Raw genomic sequence first — 15,963 nt, forward strand, 5'->3', positions numbered from 1 at the left:
CTTTTCTGTGTCAGGCACTCCTTTCCATTTCAAAATAAGATGTGGACTAAATATCAATCTGCTAAAAACAGTGACATTAATTCATTGGTTGTGATGTTTTTCCATTACTGCCCACATTGTCCCCAAAAAATGTAAACACTTTGGTCTGAAAGGATCTCGACCCAAAGCGTCACCCATTCCTTCTCTCCGGAGATGCTGCCTGTCCCGCTGAGTTACTCCAACATTTTGTGTCTACCTTCGATTTAAACAAGCATCTGCAGTTCTTTCCTAAACACTTCTTGTTCGAGATCTGATAAGTTTGACACATAGCAAAATAGCTTCATAATCTCTTGGGGTCCTGCATTTGGGTTTTGGGGATGCTGAGATGGAGACAATTTAACCAGAGATGAGTTTGTCTTGGCACAGTCAGATGCAGGGCTGCCTACTGATAAAGATGCAGAAGATGTGCAGTTAGGTAAGTTAATTGGCTACTGTAAATGATCCCAAGTAGAGAGGTCCTGGAGAGTTGGGAGGATTGCAGTGCTGGCTCGAAGGGCCGAATGGCTTACTCCTGCACCTATTGTCTATTGATATGATAGGCAGGTGAGAGAGAACTGGTTACTGGCAGATAAGTGGGGAAATGGGATTGATGGGAATATTCTAAGAGCCTGCGTAGGCCCTACCTTTTATATTGTAGGGAAAAACAAACTCTGTTTTTGAAAATATGGCAGAAACCTGGTGCACGTGGAGGTCCACTTGTGACTGAACTGGAATTATTTTGGTGCCTGCTCTGAACAGAGGGGTTAAATAGGGGCAAGTGTGTGTACATGTGATAATGTGTGAATTATTGATCTATTGATGATGATTGATTAAAATAAAAACTGAGCATGCAAAAACATTGCTGATATTTTTAATGTTCCAGCCACTACAGTAACCTCCAGTTGTCTTTACTTTCCTGGGACATGTTCGGCACTTTGCCTTTTAATTTTAGCCACCGACAAATATATGTTAGAAAAGAAAATGTGCTGTTGATAGTTTCTGATCTCGACAAACTGAAAATGGACCCTTATAAACAAGGGTAGGTTAGTTAAGAGAGGCTAATTTCAAAACAGAAATGTATGTGTTTCTATGAAGTACAAAAATAAATTGCATTGTGCGATTTTGCTTCCCAAAACTTGCTTCTGCAGGAAATGTGATTGGATCAAGCTAAGCAACTGGGTTCTAGAATATTGCAAGGATTAAAAATGTGTAGATATACATGGCTTAATTTTTTGTACAAGAACCTCTCGACAATTTTTTAAAAATTTCTCTGGTTAAATTGGCAGAAAATTTGCTTTAGCGGTCATGTGAAACAAAGTAACTTTCAAGGGAGAAGCCAATAAAAGTATTTAAATTTAAAATATTCACTCTTCCAAAAAAGTACGGGATAGAACAGCTGGTGGCTATCTGTTTCGGAACTGCCACAGTGGCTTCCTGCTATGTCGTACATCTATTTAAATAACCATTTCTTTGTTCTAAATTTTCTGAAGACATTGCTTACAGGGTTTAATATTTTGTCGATGGTCTGTAGCTTGTAGGGATATAGACTTGCCCTAAAGGTATTGATTAATGCAATTCTCCATCAAATTTACTTGGAGGGCAAATCTTTTCCCTGAATAAACTTTAGAAATAATGAATGAATGAATGAATAATCAATCATCAACACTAAAATAAATAAGGTACATGTAATGTTGCAGAAATATGAAATGTGTGGAAACATGTTTGTTCTAAGCACAAAAATATATCCCCTTTCTCATGTTTAGTTTAGAGATACAATGCAGAAACATGCACTTCGGCCCACCGGGTCCGCATCCCGTACGATCCCTGTACATTAACACGATTTTACACACACTAGGGACATTTTTTACATTTATACCAAGCCAATTAACCTACAAACCTGTACGTCTTAGGAGTGGGGGAGGAAGCCGAAGATCTCGGAGAAAACCTACGCAGGTCACGGGGAGAACGTACAAACAGCCCCCGTATTCAGAATTGAACCCGGGTCTCCAGCACTGTAAGGCAGCAACTCTACTGCTGCGCAACCGTGCTGCCCTGTGCCACCATGTTATCTTAACATGTTATCTTAACATTCCCTACCGATATAACCGGCAAGAAGAGTCCTGTAGGTCAGTGACATTTTTCTGCTGAATACTTGCCATTTATTTAGATTAAGTAAAATTGATAGTGAGGTCGGGGGGGAGTTCCACCCATGTCATCCCGTGCTACCTGCTCCATGGTCGGATAGTCGGCGACTAAACCCGTCTCCCCCACGAGTTTGCCAGGTGAGGAGGGGGGCTGTGGACCCCCAGCAGGACCAAAAACAAGCTCTGTCAAAGCGCGGATGAGCTTCTAGCGAGCCGAAGACCATCCACACTTCAGTAGAAGTTGCGATCACTGTTGTACACGGCATTGTAAGGAATGATGATAAAGCACACACACCAAAACCCTATACTTCCAGTGGCGGAAGTCCGCAGGAACTGGAGGACGGAGATGTGTAGTGCGTCTGTCACCGCTCCTGTTGGAAACCAGCACCACTGCGCCGCTAATGTTTTCAACAATGATGGATGAATGAATGAAATAGTTATTCCCCTGGAAGAAACAATTAAGTCTAATTTTGTTTTAAATAAGGACTTGTTGGGTGAAAGCTGCTCTTGGCTTGATTCGTTGCTGCATATCTTCGCATTTCCCATCTCTGCCCTGATTTAGCATCTTCATTTACCTGCTCTCTCCTCCAATTACTGTCTACTTCAGTTTCTCTGGAGAGACAAATGACAAGGCTTCCCAGCACTTAATGTCAATACGTTTGGTGTGGAATAAATTAGTGAAATGGATTGCTAAATCCTAGTTTTATAGATTTTCTTCAAGTGGGGTATGCATGCTGATGGCAAGATTTTGAGTGAAGACTTGGTCTTGTCAAGGCAAATCTATAATTCGTTGATATGATGTAGAATATTTTGTGTGGGAATGACTGAACTGAAATTGCAGTGTTTCACTGCAGGTCCGCTGAATGTTTTTTTTCTTTCTCTGGATCAATAGCGTTCAGCATTGATTTCTGATGCAACTGAGGCCTGTCCTTGAGCAGTTCCACTGGCAAATGATACTAGCTGTCAAGTGACTACTGGTTCAGCGATTTAAAGGGCCGATAGTGTATGTGGAAACAAAAGTTGGCCAACACCTTGTCTAAAACACGAAAAGAAACTGAAACTAGAGGGGGGAAAAAGAGAAAAGGAAACCCATTTATAAAATGAAACTGACTATTGAACTAATGCCAAATCTCCAACACCTCCTTGATTCTCCCTGTGAAAGAACCATGGTCCCACCACTGAACATTAGGCCTTTGATAATCATGGACTTCCTTTCCTCTGGGGACCATCATCCCACAATCTCGTACAACTCACTCCTATCTCCTCCACAAGATCCACAAGCAGTACTGCCCTGGTAAAACCATTATTTCAGCCAGCTGCTGGCCAGAGAGCTAGTTTCTTCTCCCCTCTTCTCACTTAAATCTGACACCGTTTATGCCCTCCACCACTTGGGGTTTGTTGGTCACAAATTAGCTAATTTTCACCATGAATGTAGTCCATCTACACTTCCTTTCCATACCCACAAAGTCTGAGAGCCCTTCCTTCGCTGCTTCCTTAAACAGACCAACTAGTGCATTTCACCGCCACATATGAGCTTGTTCTCACATTGACTAACACTTCACTCCACTCACTTCCTCCACTCACTTCCTCCAAGTCAAATGTGTAACTCGAGTTCTCTTTTGCTTTCAAGTCAAGTCAAGAGTTTATTGTCATGTGTCCCAGATAGGACAGTGAAATTTGTGCTTGCTGCAGCACAAGAGTATTGTAAACAAAAATACAGAACAGTTCAGTTCAATATACACATAAATAAGCGGAGGAAGTTCCAGGATTTCGACCCAGCCACATTGAAGTGATGCTGGTATCTTGAGCAAAACACAAAGTGCTGGTGTAACTTGGCGGGTCAGGCAGCATCTGTGGAGGAAATGGACAGGCAACGCTTTCTTCCGAGGAAGAAGGGTCCTGACCCGAATTTTGTATGGCTTATAGAAGAACCTGCAGGTGGTGCTGTTCCATGTTATAGCCCTCAGGACTTGATGTTGAATTCAACAAATTCAGATCACCAGCTTTCCCAGATCTGATGAAATGTCATCAACCTGAAATGTTAACTGTTCTTCTCTGCACTCGTGCTACCTGACCTGCTGAGTAGATTCGCCATTTTCCGTTTTTATTTTGGGCGAAGTCATGCTGCTTTCTGTGATTGAATCGGTATTGGCACTGTTGAGGCTCGGATTAATATGGACGAGGTATCGCCTGACCCAATGCCCATGAGTCCTGATTAGAACAAGCTCAAATTAAGTTCTACAGAGCTGCCATATCTTGTAGTGAATAGTGATAGACAATGAAACAGTTAACAGGACATGGAGTGAGGGTGGGACCAGCATGTGAACAATTTGTATGTTCAGCCAGAATGACTGAGTAGAAGGTCAGAGTCAGCTATGCAGCATGGAAATGGGCCTTTTGGCCCAACTCATCTATGCTGATCACATTGCCTAAATTAGCTAGACTCACTTGCCTGTGCCTAACCTATATCCCTTCAAACCTATCCATGTACCTGTCTAAATGCCTTGGAAATATTGTTATTGTAGCCAACTCTACCACTGCATCTGGCAGCTTGTTCCATACACACACCATGTGTGTGCGGTGAAAAAAAAAAGCCCCTCAGATCTATTTTAAATGTTTTTCATCTCTCACCTTCCAGATTTAGGCTCCCTTACTGAGTAAAAGACTGTATCCATGCCCCTCATGATTTTATACACCTATGTCAGATCACCCCTTAGCCTTCTACTCTCCAGGGAAAAAAGACCCAGCCTATCCTTGCAGCTCAAACCTCCAGATCCAGTAACATCCTCAAATATTTTTAGCATCCTTTCCATTGAAATGACACCCCTCCTGTTGCAGGGCGACCAGAACTGTGTACAGTACTCAGTAATTGGTCATACCTATGTTTTTTTTTACACCTGTAACATGACATCCTAACCCTTGTACTCAACACCCTGACTGATGAAGGCAAGCATCCCAAATGCCACCCTTGCCACCTTGTTTACTTGTGTTGTCACTTTCATGGGACTATTTATCAACCCTGAGGTGTCTCTGTTCCACAACAATCCCCAGAGGCTGACCATTTGCTGTGCAAGTCCTGCCCTAGTTTGTCTCACCAAAAGGCAAAGCCCTCATTTATCAGAATTAAACTCCATTTGCCATTCCTCGCCCCATTGATCAAAAATCAATTTGATTTGAGGATTGTCCATGTCCGTGTGATGTCCATGTCATATCCTCAGAGATGTGGACTCCCAGGTATTTAAAGCAGCTTACCCCATCCACAGTATCCCCATTTATCCTCAATGGTTCGGCCGAAGCACTATGGGAACTTCACTCGCCCCTCTGCAGGAATTATACATCAGGAGGTGCAACTCCAGAGCCAGTAAAATCATGGGAGACCCCTTCCACCCCTGCAACGGACTGTTCCATCTGCTACGGTCAGGCAAACGCCTCTGTTGCCATGCGGTGAGAACGGAGAGGTTGAGAAGGAGTTTCTTCCCAGAGGCCATTAGGACTGTAAACTCCTATCTCACCAGGGACTAACCTTACTGAACCACTCTACTGCTTTTTTTTTTAAATTGCTGTTTTTTCCCCTTTTTCCTTCCGCCCACAATATTTAATATGAATTGTAGTTTGTTTGGTTGTTTGTGTTTGTCTTTTTGCACAAAGTCCGCGAGCATTGCCACTTTTCATTTCACTGCACATCTCGTATGTGTATGTGACGAATAAACTTGACTTAACTTGACTTGAAATCTTGGATACTGTTCTTCAATGTCCACTATACTAACAATATTAGTGTCACCTGCAAACTTACTAACCCTGATTCACATCCAAATTGTTGATATGAATAAAGATTTATTCTCCCAATACCTATGGGTCCTGATTATAATGTGCTCAAATGAAGTTCCACAGTGCTGCCACATTATCCTCCTGAGATCCCTGCCATCACAGAGCCAACTTCATTCAGTCCGTGTGAGATCAGGGAATGGATGGCAGTACTGTCCCACCAGAGTTGGCATTTAGGGCATGGTGGCGATAGAGTTGCTGCCTTCCAGTGCCAGAGACCCGGGTTCGATCCTGACAATGGTTGCTGTCTGTACGGAGTTTGTACATTCTCCCTGTGACAGCGTGGGTTTTCTCTGGGTGCTCTGGTTTCCCACGACATCCCAAAGATGTTTAGGTTTTGAATTTCCTTTATTGTCATTCAGACCTTTCAGTCTGAATGAAATTTCGTGCCTGCAGTCATGCATACAATAATAAACAACAGAACAGACAGTAAACACAAATTAACATCCACCACAGTGAGTCCACCAAGCACCTCCTCACTGTGATGGAGGCAAAAATCTTAGGTTCATTACCTTGGTACAAATGTAAAATTGTCCCTAGTCTGTGTAGGATAGTGTAAGTGTGTGAGGATCGGTGGGCCGAAGGGCCTGTTTCTGTGCTGTATCTGTAAACTAAACACCGGGCACAGCAAAGGCTGTGGAACCAGTTAGCTGTCGTAGTGAAAATCTGCACTGCAGAGCTAACTGTGCCTCTAGCAAAACTGTGCCAATGGTTTTGCTAGATCTCTGCCTTGGCCCAACAATGGACCAAAGGGCTGAATTGCAGAGGTGAGAGTGACTGCCCTTGACAGCAAGGCACTCGGTAAAACTGAAGTCAAAGGGGCTTCAAACATTCACGGTTTGGGGAAAAAAAGATTGTGGATGGGAGAGAGCAATCATTCGCAACCCCTGGGCATCTGAGGCTCCTCGGGGTAGTACCCTCGGCCTAACCATCTTCATCTGCATCTGCTTCATCAAATACCTTCCTTCCACCCAAATAGCAAAAGTGCAGATGTTTCCTGAAAGTTGCACAATGTACAACGCGAGCACAACTCCTCAGCTAATGAAGCATGACTAAACCTGCTCTGTACAAATTCACGTAATACCTCCCAGAAGCCAGAACATTTTTACACAGAGGGTGGTGAGGGTATAGAACGAGCTGCCGGAGAAGGTAGTTGAGGCAGGGTCGATCACAACGTTGAAGAAACATTTAGACAGGTGTAGTGATGGGACAGGTTGGGAGGGATATGGGCCAAACGCAGGCAGGTGGGACTAGATGGGGCAACTTGGGCAGTGTGGGCAAGCTAGGCTGAAGAGCCTGTTGCCACGCTGTATGACTGTCGTTGTTCGTGATTTACACATATATTAATACAGCGTGTCCCCAGTTATGCCATTGTGGGCGATTACCTCAAAGTGATAGATAAGCGGGTTAATGGCTTATTAACCGGTGGTGGGCGAGGTACAACGTGCAGCCACGTGCCTGCAGTTTGGCAGTCTGGCTGCAAAAGGGTCTCGACCCGAAACGTCACCCATTCCTTCTCTCCAGAGATGCTGCCTGTCCCGTCGAGGTACTCCAGCATTTCGTGTCTATCTGCCGTCTGTAAAGCCAGGGCGAGCTGGTTGTGATGGCGGCGGCGCCTGGGGAGGGGAAGGGGATTCCCGCGAGTGGGCGGCGCGCGCGAGCTCAGGGCCGGTGGGCGGGCGGGCGGTTGGAAATGGAACGTTGCCCGGTGGTTCGCACCTGCAGCTGAACTCAGCAGCAAACACTCCCCTGAGACCAGGCCGATGGAAATTAATCTTCAACTTGTAAACAGAAGATACAGCTCTCTGCTCCATATGGGAGGGCAACCAGCCTTTGACACATTTATCATGGGCATCCACAACCGCTGCCCAATGAGATTGTTCAACTGATCACCTGCTCCTCGTTTAACTGCTCTATAAGCAGTTTTGCAATGATGTTTATCCTGCATGTTATAGCCCATCGTGGGCTAAAGTTCAAACTGCACATGTGCCCTTTCTGCACTCTAGACTATGCTTTGTCTCCCTGCTGCGTTAACCCATTCAATGTATGTTTACATGAACCAGCATGTCACTTTTTGAAGCTCTTCAAACATTCCACATGGGCGCAGATTGCTTGGGCAACATTGTTTGTTTCCTCAGCTCTCCTGTTGTCCACTTTATTTTTTGACCATAAAATAAATCTAAAGGTATAAGCTGTTCAGAGTTATCGAGCCCCATTCAAGCCTCCAAAATTGGATTCTAGAATCACAACCCAACTCAAAGCAAAGACCGCTTCATAGTGATGAAGAGATAAAGTGTAACGGCAGAGAATTGACTAAGCACCATCAATAAATAGTATACATTTATCTGATAAATGCTTTGCATGTTCTGCTCAATTACTATGCGAGAAAGATCAGATTCAAACGTTGATGTCTTCAGGGCAGGAGGTCTCAACTAAGCACAGTCTCCACAGTGCTGGAAATGGTAACCATTCTCTTAGGTAAATGGTAAAGCAGGAAAGAGGGGAAAAAGAGCGAGAGGGGAGAGAAAAAAAAGAGATAATTTCATTCATTGTTCTTTATCTCTCCACATCACCATCTATATCTCTCGTTTCCCTTATCCCTAACCAGTCTGAAGAAGGGTCTCGACTCAAAACAGACTGCATTCCTGGAGAGAAGGAATGGGTGATGTCCCGCAATGTTACTTTCAGTACCTGGATTTCAAATGTACATTATTGTTAAAAAATAAATTTAAGAATAGGTTTGTCAAGCAAACTTTGCCACTCCACAATCAATCTTTCAAAGGTAGATATATCCCAATGTTTTCATTGATTAGCATTGTTTGGTAAGTTCCATCCTTCAGTGGTTCTTGCTCATGTCTGAAGCCCAAAATATGTTTCATAATTCAGTCTTGGTAATGTAGTTCATATTCTGCAATGCCAAGTAACCATATTTTTCTACTCCAGATTCAACATGTGGAAAGTATAGGAATCAAGAAATGAATATTGTCATAACATTCTCTTCTGATAGTCACTTCAAGGTCCTGACATCCTTCCTAAATGATATGCACCAAATTGGTAGGAAGGAACTGCAGGTGCTTGTTTACATCAAAGAGACAAAGTGCTGGAGTAACTCAGCAGGACAGGCAGCATCTCTGGATAGAAGGAATGGGTGACTTTTCGGGTCTTGATCCGAAACATCACCTATTCCTTCTATCCAGAGATGCTGCCTGTCCCACTGAGTTACTCTAACCTTTTGTGTCTATGCACCAAATCGGACTCCACACCGGCTGACAGCGACTGAACCAGCGATATTTTTGTCGAAGATCAGCATAACATCCTTGCTTTTGTACTTCCATGCACAAAGTAAAGGATACTTAAAAAAGAAACCCATTATCAACTAAAACTACCTAAAGACTGAACCCCACAAGGTACACATTGTGCCTCTCATAATTGTATCATATAGTTCATAGTGAGGTGAATCAAGGTAGCTTGGCTCAGCCTCTGTCAAGTACACAAGTCCCAGACCTGCAACAGCCAGATCTGGGAAAGGAGGCTCTAACCTTAGATTCGAATGAGAATTCTCAGCAACGAGCAAGGTAATCTCATCATTTATTTATTTAACTCATTGTTTTAATTGATTGAAAGATTGTTTTAATGTTCACTTTTAAAAATGAAAGCAATTAGGTTAAATGTCCTCAAATACAAGACATTTGAAGATTCTTATGAAAAGCTGTAACAGGAGGGGAGGTTGTGTCCCAACTGTGGCTCCTGTCAAAGGCCACCAGTGTTCTCAGGATACACTTCCTGAGGCTGATGCTGCCAAGGCCCCTCTTATCTCCCAGCTTAGGGGGGCACCTTGTGGGGTCCTCCACATCTAGCAAGGGGGAAGGCTACAAGTAAAAATCCAGTTTAATTTGGTTTATTGATTCGTCCAAATTTCATCCCTTCTCTCCATTAACATGACAGTGAATGACATGACAACAAGATTAACAATGAAAGTCACCTCAAGTTCCCTTTCCCCAGCTCCGAGACTGGTATTGAATATTGAGGAGGAAAGAACCACAGTTGTATAACGATAGTTTAGAATACAGCTTCTTTATTCATCAACTAAATTTTAAATACATGACACATGTCAAAAAGAGACTGGCACTAAGAGGGAGCAGCAATTCTGCTGCCTGAAATGCAGGCCATAATGTACCAGCAGGCCATCAATTGGAAGATTCAAATTCAAACATGCAAATTGGAATCAGTTTCATTTTAATTATTCCCACTGAGCACCAACTTATCTTTCAATTATTGGTCAGGTCCTGGGCTAACAACATTACATTGCTGAAATACCAGAAACAAAATGTTCCCATTGAATCTGTGACATGATCCCTTGCCTCAACATCAAATGGAGGGGTTAATCACAATAATCACACTTCAGCGAGCTGATTCACACTTCACAATAGCTTCCACCCAGGGCACTAAAAGTGAACATGGATGAAATCTTCAGCAAAATAAATGATACTTGATTCTTTGGAGAATGAAAGGGATATGGGGTTTGGCACCAAGGCTTAAGGAGTAATCGAAGTGGTTTATCTATGACCCTGAAAGGCTGTCTAGCCTCTCATCATTTTTTTTTTATAATGATCTGAACAACAGAAAAGTATACAAGCAAAGGCTGGGAGCATTTGATACAAACTAAATTTGAAAACATAAAAACTGTCAATATTCAAAAATCAGCATTACTAGTCTGAAGAAACAAAAAAAGACACCAACTCAATTTGGAAGATACTGCATTTTAACATAGTTCTTGATTTAAAAGGCTCTAGTTGATCTGTGCACTTCATTTTACTACTTCAATTAGAGAATCAGCATTACAGGCATACAATGGGCACAGTCCTAATCGCCATTCATGACTAAAATGAAGCAGATCATAGTGATCAAGCCAGAATTCACCTGTTTGAGAGAATAGGGTTTTTTTTTTAGTTTTTTTTTTTAAAGCAGAACAAAAATTCTACAGATGAAATATGATTAGTGTATGCTCCAAGTCCATCCATTCACAAGGTTGCTTACAGATTTTTCCAATTTGTTCTTTTTGGGTAATAGAGTTTGGAATTTAAACTTCTGTAGTGATGATGTCACCTGTGATCAGATTCCCCTCTCACCTGGGACTTAGTGGATCAAGGGCATGTTGAGACCTGCAGCAGATTATTCTCCAAAGGTTGTGTGTTAAACATTGAGCAGCACCACACACTCCTGCTACCTTGACAGTACACTTTAGAAGGAAATTGTGGATCACTTCAGATGCACAGTGGCAAAAGTGGGTTTACTCTAGTCAGAGCCAAGTGAATGTCTATTCCTATACAGAAACACCATGCAGCCAATACAAGTTAATTCAACAGCACAGATACAACTAAAACTTTCTATCATTCTTATGTGTTCACACATTTTCAATAGCAGTGGAAAGTATGTTTGGCTTCTCATCTACACCACACTAGCAGGATAATAATTTGAAGTCATGGCTGGAACTGCCCCCAAAAGGTGGAAGTTCCCTCATTGTGCCACACTCTGCTTCATGGCTCAGAATTCAGCTTTAGACTACAACGTCACTGTGAATGGAAATCAGTTTACATCTGTCTGCAGTCAAGAGTGGATCGTGATGTGAAGAGGAAGCAATGCTGATTTGGCATCCTGTGGCATGTTGTCTCCAGCACATAAAATACACAGTTGAAAATGTTCACTAAACGGTTCTATCCAAATACATGGCCATTATCAAAAATTCAGATAAAACAATCACGTGCCCTGCTACAATTCATCAGCAATCTCTAGTAGACCCAATGGCAGCAAAGTTTGAAGTTCTTTGGTCCCTTGTTTTATTTTCTAAGTGTAGTCTAAAAAAAACTAAGTGGTTGTGACATATTAAAGATCCAAGGCACTTTCATTCTGAACAGAGAGGTGCATAGTGATTTCTGCTAACTGATTTAGCCATGACAGATTAAGCAACAACGTTTAAAGAACGTATCTTGGGTACAGCTAAGTGCTGCTCCCTCTTCCAGAAGAGATTAACAACATAGAGACACTATCAATTAAAAAAAAAGAACATTTGGAAAGGTTAATCCAGAAATTAAAAAAAAAGGTCATTAGACAAATCAAAGGTGGCAAAAACAAAGTGAATGTAAACTCATTTTGGGGCTTAATCACATCTAGCTGGATGGCGTTGTTGTTGCTGGATGTCAGAATTTTTCAGGAGTTGACAGGAGCTTCATTTCCATCTGATCTTGGCCTACGTTGAGGAAGGGCATTGGCAGGAGCAGAAAGTGAAGAGGGCTGCCTGGAGGCAGAAGCTGTAGCTGTGCCATTGGGAGCAGTAGAATGCACTTGGGTCTTCTCGGTGGTAACGCTCTGAGGTGTGGGATGAGGGTTGCAGGGAGTTTTGGAGTAATTCCTGGGTCCATTGCGGTACCGATTCCTATCATCATTTCTTCCAAAATGGCTTTGGCCACTTATCCCATTCTCTCGAGATCGGTAACCCGATCTCCTGTTACCTTGGGGCACCTGTTTAAGGGAAAACACCTCAATTAATAGATACACTTCATATTTTATCCTTTCTAATAGCCTCACTGGAATCTCCTTTTGTTTTTACTGTCACATTCAATTCCGCCCAGATACATCCTTGGATAGTAATGTCTAGCCAAATGTGAAATGCACTTTCAGCAAGTCTGGACCCCAGATTGCATTGGGATGGGAAGCAGTAATAGGCAACAGGGTTTTTGGATTCAGTGTAGTAAAAAGATTATAACCTCGAGATTCCACTTATACCAGGTGAACTCCACATGGTTATTCCTTATCCATGTAAAACTTCAAGATACACTTCCAATCCTGGAATGAAGTCCACTAACTTGCTGCTCTGCAACTAGCTGCCTATGCTGTAAACCCAAAGATAACAATAACATGCATTTATGAAGTCTTCAATGTGAATAAATGCTGAAGTGCTTTAGTGGTATACCAGAAATTAATGGTTGCCTAAAATATAGTGCTTTTAAATTTCAATCCAACAAACTTTTTGGGCCTGTTTTGCTTTTAGTCCAGAGCCTCGATTTTATTAGTGAGGTTGGTCGAATGTATCTGAATATTCTCCCAGCTGATTATTGGTTATCACAAATAATCTACATGTTTGGATCAATTTGTGGTGAACCTGGAACAATAAATTGATATTTACCCAAGTCTGTGTTTTGTAGGTCTTGGTGGTTTGAAACTTAGTCCTATTTACATTCCTTGATTTTGTACTTACAGATAATGCACTCAAAACAATATTGTTCACAATGGCAGGAATTCACCATCTCCTTTGTTCTAAAGACTTCTTCATTGTCCTAAACTGTACCAAGGCGAAGGCCAATATGTACTTTCCTCACATTCTTTGAATTTACCACTAGGAGACCAATGAAGGTGGTTGAAATCTGCGTTACCTTTTCAGAAAGCAAATCCCTTCAGCTCGATGCTCTCTTCGACACAAATTTGAAATGACTAAATCAAGAGCTGACAACCACACACCAATTTACCCGTCGACTCACAAGTGATTTTTATTCACAGCCGTGCACTAATTAAAAACTATAGAAATACGTTAAACTAAATTTTCTTTGATGGTGGAATTAGTTTGGGGGGTGGGGGGGGGTAAAAACCCCCATAAACATTGGAAGACGACACTAGCAGCACATACCGATCGGTTTGATTGGAAAGTTCGGTTTCCAGAGTTTGTTGTGGCAGTGGAAACATCTCCTGAAGACTGGCTCTTCTTCCCTGGCTTAGTAAAGGAAGGGTCTGTTGCACAGTCAGGAGTAGTTGGTGCTGATGCATCGCTCCGGGTTGTCACAGACATGGATGACACAGAGCCACACCTTGATCTGGCAGAGTAATTGTTCCTGGGATGAGATACTATAAAACACAACATATATTGGAAAATCAGAACAATTAATATCTAGTAAAAAGTCTTGAGATAACTTATCCACTGGACATCCAAACAAGAAGTCCGTCCACATTTACCAGCTGCCCACAACATGCCGGCCCTTAAATGCCCAACTACTGTTTCCTGCTCAAACACCTCTCTCTTTTCTCTTTGATCCTAAATACCCTAAAGCTTCCCCCCCCCCCCCACCCACTCAATCCTAGAAATACTTTGCATACCCTCATAAGTAGCTGTGCTAGAGGGGAGATGTGGGGGGAAAATATGTTTTTGCCCAGAACATGGTTGGTTCTGAAGTGCTCTGCACAAAAAAAGTTTCAAGGGATATGGGCCAACGACAGGCAGGTGGGACTAGTGTAGATGGGGCATGTTGGTCGGCACGGGAAAGTTGGACTGAAGGGCCTGTTTCCACGCTGTATAACTCTGATTAAAGCAGCAGAAACCCTCAATACATTTAAAGAGTCTTTGGATGTGTACTCAAAAACAAATCAGTCACACAATAACTCCACATCTTCCTTCAGGTAAATGGTGGCAGTGAAACAAATTCCCTCTCCTAAATCAGTTTATTGAGAAAAAAAAAAAAAAGTCTTAAGGAAATGTTACTATCAAAGTTTCCATCTGACTGGCCCCCACCTGACTGGCCCTCTGTGCATAATACCTGACCTGCTGGGGATTCCAGCATTAGTCTGATCCTTACTGTAGATTTTCAGCACCTGCCGTATTTAATTTTATAGACAATTTACTTTTATAGGAGTAGGCCATTCGGCCCTTCGAGCCAGCACCGCCATTCACTGTGATCATCCACAATCAGTAACCTGTTCCTGCCTTCTCCCCATATCCCCCGACTCCGCTATCTTTCATTTTATTATGCCACTAGCATAATCAAGGACGAGTCTCATCCTGGTCACTTCCTCTCCGTCCCTTCTCCACTCTACCTTGCACTAAATTCCCTTAATCCTGTATCTGTACACTGTGGACGGATTGATATCATAAATCATGTATAGTCTTTTCACGGAATGTATAGCACACAACAAAAAAGCTTTTCACTGTACTTCAGTCCACATGACAAACTAAACTACTAATTTATGAAAGTACCATTTTTATGCAAAGATGACCCAACCTGACAAAAAAAAATGATACTGCTTTTGGATTCAAAAAATGTAATTGGTCTTTTACTAGTCTTTTTTATACAGCTGTGAAATTATATCCACAGGCAAACAGCCAGCGAGCCTGATACATAAATGTCAACTAGTGGTGATGCTGACAGCAGTGTTATGGGCACTGATTGCTGATTAAACACAACAGTACAGCATTGACGTGTTTGTCCAGTAGTCCTTGAGGCCACCCAAATATGCTCTGCAAACGCACATGCTTATTCACACTCAACAGCGTGTTCGGGTTGTCACAGGTTAGTTTGTGATCAGGTGAATAAAAATCAATTTGCATTTTTCTAATCGCACCTTTTCATAGCCTCAAGATATCACAAAATACTGGGCATGAATCGACAACGGTAACCTGCATGTTACGCAGGCAGCTATGTCACGCATTGGAGGAGCCCACTAACAGCAGTGAGACCAATGCCTTTGTTGGCCTTTTAGGTGGGAAAACTGGCTTGGACTCTTCGGATAGCACTATTGCAACTTCTCCATTCACACGAGCTGACAATGGAGATGTCTGCACATGTGTTTGCTGCTGCCGGCTCCCAACAATGTAACAATCTTCAACAGAAGTGTCAGTGAATATTACAAATCCAGGTCCTTTTGACTTTACTCTGCTCGAGAGCCACTGCTAAATTGAAGGTAATACAAAATTATTTTAATAGCCATCTTAAGTTTATGTCATTCTTCCGAATACTGGAACCTCAGTTTCAGATCCTGCCTTATATTTGATTTGGTTCCTAAACCGTCCGATGAATTTACTTTCCATGAAGCAGGACGGTAATGCTTTCATACTTTTTTCTTCTTATACAGCAGCTGTTTTGTGTCAGGTTACATTTGCAGTGTGGGAATCTCACTGTTTGCTTGCTAGTCTCACCCCCAGATCAAATTTTTG

General features: G+C 42.3%; 1 protein-coding gene across 3 annotated transcripts in view; it reads right to left on the reverse strand.

Annotated features, from left to right (window-relative positions):
* Nucleotides 1-10,045: 10,045 nt before the first annotated feature.
* Nucleotides 10,046-15,963, reverse strand: part of spats2 (spermatogenesis associated serine rich 2) — a 72,179-nt gene continuing 66,261 nt past the window's right edge. For 2 of the 3 annotated variants that reach the window (XM_033015727.1, XM_033015730.1), the window contains exons 12-13: nucleotides 13,669-13,883; nucleotides 10,046-12,506 (exon numbers count right to left, since the gene is read on the reverse strand). In XM_033015727.1, the coding sequence (XP_032871618.1) occupies nucleotides 12,195-12,506; nucleotides 13,669-13,883 (527 nt within the window). In that variant the 3' untranslated portion in view covers nucleotides 10,046-12,194. The remainder of the gene's footprint in view (nucleotides 12,507-13,668; nucleotides 13,884-15,963) is intronic. The other variant, XM_033015729.1, reaches the window with a different exon arrangement.

Source organism: Amblyraja radiata, chromosome 46 (genome assembly GCF_010909765.2).
Source record: "Amblyraja radiata isolate CabotCenter1 chromosome 46, sAmbRad1.1.pri, whole genome shotgun sequence".
NCBI lineage: Eukaryota > Metazoa > Chordata > Chondrichthyes > Rajiformes > Rajidae > Amblyraja > Amblyraja radiata.